Raw genomic sequence first — 8,228 nt, 5'->3', positions numbered from 1 at the left:
TGTGCGGAGGGCAGCACGGGGAAGGGGAGGTGGGATGCGCGGGGCGCGGCTCGGCGGGGGCTGGCGGCGGCCCCGGGGGAACCGCAGGTGCGTGAGCAGCGCCCGCCCGGGCGGTAGGAGGGGGGCGGCGGTGGCCGTGCGGGTCGCCGGCAGTCAGCGGTCTGAGGGGGCCGGGGCGCCGGTGCCGGCGGGACCCGCTGAGGTAGGGGCGCAGGGAGGGGCGCCCCGTCGGGGCTCGGCCGCCGCCGCTCCGCGCCCCTTCGGGGATGGCCGAAAGGAGAGGAGGCACCGCGGGCAGGGGCTGCCGGCGGGGTCAGAGCGGGGGCGGCACAAGCCGAGGAAGAGGCACACCCGGGGACCGCCGAAGGGAGCGCAGCGCGGCTGCAAGGTGACCCCCGTGGGGCTCTGCCTCCGCCCCCCCAGCCTCCCTCTCCCGGTTTAATCCCCTGCAGGCGCCGGCAGAGGCGGGATAATCAAGCGGCGGCCGGGGCGGGGGGTGCCCGAGCCACACACGCTCCTTTGTGCCGGCCGGGAGCCCGCGCTGCCCCCGTCGCCCCTCTCCCCCGCGGGGCAGCGCCCTCGCTGCGCGCCGAAGCCCCCCGGAGAAGCGGAGACGAGAGGGCGAAGCCCCTTCCCCGGCCGCCGCCATCGGGGGGCACCGCGCTCTCCCTGCCGGAAAGCCGGCGTGAGGAGGGGAGCGCCGAGGAGCTGCTTTTTAATCCCTACTAGTTTTTTTTTTTTTACTATGTTTACTTCCGACCTCTCCTCCTTGCGCGGCTCGTAGTAAAAAGCTCAAAAAAATAGTAAAAACAAAAAATAAAAAATACATATAAAGGGCCGCGGAGCGCTGCGTCGCCCCCTCCGCTGCACCGGGAGGACCGCGCCGCGGCGCATTTCTCCGCGGGCGGGGGGAGAGGCGCGGAGCTGCGCGGCCGCCCCCTCGCGGCGCGCCCTTCCCGCCGCGGGAGCGCGGAGCCCGCGCAGCTGCCAGGGGCGGGCGGGGAGCGGCGGCGCGCACAGAGGGAGCGCGCACACAGGGCCCCGCGGTGCTGCCCCCGCCCCGCAGCACCTCCCGCCCGCCCCTCGCCGGCGCTTTAAAGGAGGAAAGCAAGTAAACTTCTATTGTACCGGACAGAGCGCGCCGCGCCGCCTTGGACCCTACAATCCGCCTCACGCCGGGAAGGCGGCTTCTCTCCGCTGCTCCGTGTGGCTTTTTTTAAACCGTGGTGGGAGGAAGAGATCAACGTTCTCCCGGCGTTTTGCCTTTTTTTTTTTTTGTTTGTTTGTTTTGTTTTCCTTCCCCGTCCTTGCTGGCGGTTCTTTTTTATTAATTTTTATTTTTACATTTATATATATATATAATTTTTTTTTCGCCTTGTTTTGTTGTTCCCCGCACCGCCCGCAATAATTGCCTCGCTACGTTTCGCAGCTGGCGCCTTGGAGAAGCCGGTGAGTTGCGGGGCTCTGCTTTTCCCATCACTCGATCCCCCGCGGTTGTGGCGTTTGGACTGACACGGGCTGGTGACACCCGGGCTGCCGGCGGGGCTGCGCTCCGCGGACGTGGATACCGACGGTCCCTCCCGAGGGACGCTCTCCTCTGCCGGGGCACCGGCGTTGCCCATCCTTTTCCTTGCGCTCGGATTTTTTTATTTTTTTTTTAATATATTGGGGGGGGGGGGACGTGGGGCGGGAGAAGCATTTGCTGTCTCCCACGTATGCGCGGGCAGCTTTATGGTTATCGCACATATTGCTTATATGTATACATATGCATATATATATGTATATTTGGCAAAGTTTGCCAAGGTCCCTGCCCGTCCCCGCGCACTGCCAGCACGCCCAGGTGGGTGGCTGGGGAGCAGCCTGGCTCTCGGCTGGAAGCCGCCGGGCGCTCGCCGCCCCTTCCCGCCCAGCTCCCGGGACGCGGGGGGCGGGATGGGGATGGCGACGCGGCCCCGGGAGCGGAGGGCCTCCGTGCCGGCGCCGGCCGGAGCGGTGCCCCGTGCGAGCGCGGAGGGGCGGCGGGCGGGAAGCGGGGCCGGGCGGCGCAGGCGGCCGGGCTGCGGCAGCCCCGCCGGGGGAGCCGCCGGCCGCGGGTAGGGCGGCCCGGGAGTCGGCAATCGGGTCGCGCCGCCCGGTCGTTTTGCCGAGCTTGGAAGGGGGTGAAGAGAGGTCGTGCGGTTTTTTATTTATTATGATCAGAATGAGTATATATATTTTTTAATCGCGAAACGCGACTGCGCGTTTCCCCGGCGGCACGGCGCGGGGAGCCGGGAGGGAGCGCTGCGCGCCGGGGGGGCCGGCGGCCCCGCCGGAGCCGGGGGAACCGATCCCCGCGGCGGAGCGCGGCTCACCCGGGCGCCCCCCTCTTCCCCCTCCCGCCCACAGGCACCAGCCGCCGCGATGCCGCTCAGCGCCGGCTTCCCCAGCAAGAACTACGACTACGATTACGACTCGGTGCAGCCCTACTTCTACTTCGAGGAGGAGGAGGAGAACTTCTACCTGGCGGCGCAGCAGCGGGGCAGCGAGCTGCAGCCCCCCGCCCCGTCCGAGGACATCTGGAAGAAGTTTGAACTGCTGCCCACGCCGCCCCTCTCCCCCAGCCGCCGCTCCAGCCTGGCCGCCGCCTCCTGCTTCCCCTCCACCGCCGACCAGCTGGAGATAGTGACCGAGCTCCTCGGGGGGGACATGGTCAACCAGAGCTTCATCTGCGACCCGGACGACGAGTCCTTCGTCAAGTCCATCATCATCCAGGACTGCATGTGGAGCGGCTTCTCCGCCGCCGCCAAGCTGGAGAAGGTGGTCTCCGAGAAGCTGGCCTCCTACCAGGCGGCCCGCCGGGAGGGGGGCCCCGCCGCCGCCCGCCCTGGCCCGCCGCCCGCCGCGCCGCCGCCCGGCCTCGCCGCCTCCCCCGCCGCCTCCGCCAGCCTCTACCTGCACGACCTGGGCGCCGCCGCCGCCGACTGCATCGACCCCTCGGTGGTCTTCCCCTACCCGCTCAGCGAGCGCGCCCCCCGCGCCGGGCCGCCCGGCGCCAGCCCCGCGTCCCTGCTGGGCAACGACACGCCGCCCACCACCAGCAGCGACTCGGGTGAGTGGGGCCCACGCGTGCTCGGGGCAGGGCGTGGAAATCCGCGCGGCGCCGAATGCCCCCTCCCCCCCCCCGGGGCTCGGCTGGGGGAGCGGGGCCTCACTCCTCACCCCCCCGCTCCCCCCCTCCCGCCCCGCGTGGGCTTTTTTAAATGCCACGTTAGCGAGGCACGGAGAGGCTCCCAGGGAGTATTTCCTGGAAAACCGGCCCAGTTTTCCTTCCAGGGCTGGAGGGACGAAAGGGAGGGGGAAGAAAAAAAGGAGCGGGGGGGTGGGGCGTGGGGAGAAACTTTCATAACGGGGTCAGAGTCGGTCGGTGTCCAGCGCGGTGTCCCGGCGAGGCGGGCTGGGAAGGGGTTAGCCCCCGCCCCAGAGCCGCGGGGGAATGTGTCGTCGGGGAGGTGCTAGTGAAAGTGACTACGGAGGAGTGAATGGGGCTGGGAAAGTTTTAGAAATGCTTCCTTAGGTGTTTGACAGCCTGTTCCGCTCCCTCATAAATTTGGTTTGAAAGTGAGTTTGTACTCCAAGCGCCACAGCCTCCCCTGGTTGTTTCGGGGTTGTTGGTTCCTTTCCACCCCCCCTTCGATTTTCCACAAATTAGCAGATCAAGAGCGCTTCGGCAAACGTCTCTGAATACACATGTGTGTTAAGTAAGCTTTCTTTTGAGGCGTGGCCAAAGCCTTCTAAATCCTTAATTAAGGGCAGCTTGAGTCTGGGAGCTTTATTGCGCTGTACTGCTGACAACCGAGGTTTAACTTCCCTGCTATCTTTCATGCGCTCTTCGGAATTACGCAAGATCTTTAAAACTTTTTGAAACCAGGGAGCCGGGGTTTGGAGCACAGACCTGTGTCCTATTATTGCGCTCGAAGCCTTGCTTCCTTAAGGGAAAGGCTCCTGGGGAAAGCTGAGTCCAGCAGCATCAAATGGGTTTAAGAAGGGTTTGTCAATGGGTTCCTCACTGTGCAAGCTCAGAGTAACCTTCCCTTATAAATACAGCGGTCTTGAGAGTATTTGCGTAGATCAGCTTATGGATTTTGTTTTTTTCCTCTCCCCTTGCAGAAGAAGAACAAGAGGAAGACGAGGAAATCGATGTAGTTACATTAGCTGAAGCGAATGAATCTGAATCCAGCACAGAATCCAGCACAGAGACGTCAGAAGAGCACAGTAAGCCCCACCACAGCCCGCTGGTTCTCAAACGGTGTCACGTCAACATCCATCAGCACAATTATGCCGCGCCTCCCTCCACCAAGGTTGAATACCCAGCTGCAAAAAGGCTAAAGTTGGACAGTGGCAGAGTTCTTAAACAGATCAGCAACAACCGAAAATGCTCGAGTCCCCGCACGTCAGATTCGGAAGAGAACGACAAGAGGCGAACGCACAACGTGTTGGAGCGCCAGAGGAGGAATGAGCTGAAGCTGAGTTTCTTTGCCTTGCGTGACCAGATACCCGAGGTGGCCAACAACGAAAAGGCGCCCAAGGTTGTCATCCTGAAAAAAGCAACGGAGTATGTTCTTTCCATCCAGTCGGACGAACACAGACTGATTGCAGAGAAAGAGCAGCTGAGGCGGAGGAGAGAACAGTTGAAACACAAACTCGAGCAGCTAAGGAACTCTTGTGCATAGGAACTCTTGGGCATCGCTTACAATAACCCAAACTAGACTGAGACTATGATAAATATTAATGTTTCTAATATTGCTCATGAACTACACCAGTCCGTTGAGTATGGAACTATTGCAACTGCATGCTGTGCGATTTAACTTGAGACTACACAACCTTGGCTGAATCTCCTAAGGGTTTGGCCAGAACCTCAAAACTGCCTCATGATTGATACTTTGGGCATAAGGGATGATGGGACATTCTTCATGCTTGGGGATGAACTGTTCAACTTTTTTTCTTTTAAAATTTTGTATTTAAGGCATTTTTTCATATGAGAATCCAAAAAAAAGTCGTCCCCAAATTGCTGTATATATTTACACATCTTATTGCCATGTAAATACCTTTAATAAAGCCTTTATAGAAAAATGTGCAACATTAATACGCAACAGTTGTGGCAACTGGATTTATACTTGTCTTGAACTTCTGTGCCATAACATTTCACAATTTTTTTTTATTTAAATACATTTTTCTTTTAAAAATGATTTTTATTTTGTTTTTAGATAAATAAATATTTGCCCAAAATATAATTAGCTAAATTCTGTGTAAAGACTTTCCTTTGTTTCCCACTGTTGTCATTAGATGCCTATTTCCATGACATCCTTCTCCCTGTCATCATGGCAATGACCTGACACAAGTCAATGGGGAGTTAGGTGAGAGGAAAATGATGATGGTTTTGCAGCTTAGTTGGGAGTTGAGTTTCTTCCCCTTCTGTTAGTTCAAGTAGATAAAGTGGTTGCTTTAATGTGCTTTGTTGGTTCAACCAGTGTTGCACCACTGTCTCCGTGAAGGTGGTGGGAGTGATGTTGTTCTTGGCTATGGTCATCTGCCTGCTGAAAGTACAGTTGAGGTGGTGGATTTTTACACCAGTCACCCCAGCATATAGGCTCTGCATTCCTTCCAAATACATATAATTAGATTTTTGGGGCATGACCTTCATTCTGCACTAGAGACCCAGCTATGTATTTTGAGGGCTGCTTTGTAGTAGGCTCACCTTAATTGCTTCCTGTTTGAGTTTGAACAGAAGTTAAATGGGATAAGAAAATAAACTGAGATGGTGAGTGCTGAAGTTGTTAAAACAACAGAGCGGTTTCCCTTTTTAAGTGCTGAAATCAGCAGAGCCAATCTTCCTGGTCAAACACCTTAACGCTTTATTAACGTGAACAGTTACTTGGGATTTCAAGGAATAGAAAGTTCAAGGACATACAAAAGGGAGCAAAGGAAAAGAAGAGCTATTTCTCACTTGCAGAATATGCTCAGACAGATTCCTAACATTTGCCAGACATATTAAATCATATTTACATTCAGGAATTGTCTCATGATCAGCTTTGGATGGGCCATAAAGTACTCTCTTGACACAGCTCCTAAGATGAGATGTGATCTTTTTCTCCTTTCGCCCACTTACCTCCACTTCGGTCAGAACTTCAACAAGAAATGAATGAGCCCTTTGATGTGGGGGAAGAAGGCGCTTTTCAAAAAGTTGAACCTTGTACTTTCTAATTTTCATAATTCCTGTTAAATACATATTTGCTTGGCTTCTAACCATTCAAGGAGCAGTACTGCCAGATAACACCAGTACCAGCAACTTGAACTGGGACTGAGGGTTCAGATTTTCTATTGCTTTTGAGTTTGGAGTGGGAAGAAGGGTTGAGCAGGGATGTATATGGGATGCAGGGAGGTAGCATTTTATAGCCAGGGTAGATGCCAGAGGTCTCTGCCCTGCGAAGCCTGGGGTAACGGTCCCAATAATTTTGTACGTGGGGCTTCCAAAAGAAGGTAAGTGTCTTAATTCCATTTGATGAAGTGCTTTAGGTGCTGGTCTGAAGGTTTCTTGGGAAAAAAGTCCCATTGTTAGAAAAAAAGGAGAAGGCAATTCTTTTTTTCCTCCAATTTCTCTGCCCCACCCGCTTGTAACTGGGTTTGTAGAAGCGGACTGCAGTTGCTTTTTTCAGCATGTAATTCAGATATTGACTTATGAGGAAAAAGAATGACATGAAATGAAACTGTTAATTGTATCTGAGCTGTAAATCGAGACATCTTCCAGCTCTGAATAACTGAAAAGTTATTAGACAGGATAACTTACTTTAAAAGAACACCGATTTCCCTCGCCTTTTGGCGTGCACTCTATTTTAGATATTGCTTCGGAACCGAAGCAAGCTGTGGTTAAAGAATTTCTAACTGCACCTCCATCCTCCGAGACAAACCAAGATGTGTAGATCCATCCACAAAACTACGGAAAATGTCTGTCACCTTTGGGTCCCAGTTTCTTGTGTTAGCAAAACCCCCTCACTTCTTCCCGTTAAATGAGGTTAGAACACAGTCATTAATAAACCTCTGTTTGTCAGCTTCTTAAATGATTTGGAGAACAGTTTTGGTTTTTTCTTCTGCCTGCAGAAGGTCCTCAGCCTTTCGATGAAAGGGATACTTGCAGTTATTTAATTTCTTACTCTCATCTTTTAATTGAGCATTAGCTCCACTTGCCACTTTCCTACTGGAGGAGCACACCAGATCATGAGCACAATCCCAAATTACCACTCTAAAAGAGTATGATTTTATGGGATGACACTTCATATTTATGACATTTCTTGCTCTGTTGAAGGATTGCTAAGTACCTAAATAATGTAGTTAAAAAAATAAAAATTAAAACAGCCTACGGGTGCAGGGGTAGGAAAGCTCTCCTCGTCATTAAACTGCTGCTGCAATAAAGAGGGAGGTGGCTTCTACTTTCCGACTCAGCACAAGAGGTTGGGACGTTCGGAAGACACAGAGATCCCACAGGAGTTTCCAGGCTGGATTCAGTTAGTAACGCATTGTATATGGATAGGCAAGTGTTGAGTTTTGCTGCTGTTTTGGAGCAATAAAGGAGATAAGCTTATAAAAGAAGCTTCTGAGCCTTGAAATAAAATGCAGTAAGTAATTACAGTGCTTGCCAAACATCTGTACCAAAACACTACTTGAAATACAAGGAGCATTTTTAACTTCATCTCTCCGCTCCTTTACTTTCACAGGAAATTTCAGGCTACTTCTCCTCCAGAAAAACATTAGGCAAGATACGTCTTCAAAGGAAGCTACAAACAAACCATCACAGAAAAAAAAAAAATGCCTTTATCATATATCCTCATTGTTTTCATTTAATAATACCGATTTTTAGCTTCCAGGTTAATTTTTTGTCTTGTGTATAAGTTCTGTCTTTCCAGCCAACTAATAGTCCAAATTACTTCAGTGCATCAACACAGAACATGCTGGGGGAGCACTGGCATGTATAAAAGCATCCATGTCTACTTAATTCAGCTCCCATCGGAGCCTGTTGAAAGTCCGTGTTTCTTCCAGGGAAATAGGTTCATGTCAGCGAAGAAGGCTTTTGAAAGTTTTATCATTGCCTATAAAGAAATCACTTTGCTTGCCCCTGCCATAGCCACTCTTGCTCCTGTAGCACTTTGCAATCATTGAAGGCACTTGAGAGATGACAAACATCCCATCAGAGTTGT

General features: G+C 53.3%; 1 protein-coding gene across 1 annotated transcript; it reads left to right on the top strand.

The window, feature by feature from the left end:
• The first annotated feature begins 310 nt into the window (after positions 1–310).
• Positions 311–5,279, top strand: MYC (MYC proto-oncogene, bHLH transcription factor). The gene is made up of 3 exons (XM_080379799.1): positions 311–1,449; positions 2,386–3,088; positions 4,147–5,279. Exons 2-3 carry the CDS (start codon positions 2,401–2,403, stop codon positions 4,707–4,709), a joined length of 1,251 nt encoding a protein of 416 aa, XP_080235925.1. The 5' UTR covers positions 311–1,449; positions 2,386–2,400; the 3' UTR covers positions 4,710–5,279.
• Positions 5,280–8,228: the final 2,949 nt, after the last annotated feature.

Source organism: Falco punctatus (assembly GCF_963210335.1).
Source record: "Falco punctatus genome assembly, chromosome: 3".
Lineage (NCBI taxonomy): Eukaryota > Metazoa > Chordata > Aves > Falconiformes > Falconidae > Falco > Falco punctatus.
The sequence above is the reverse complement of the archived record's forward strand: the minus strand, read 5'-3'. Positions and strand labels throughout refer to the sequence as shown.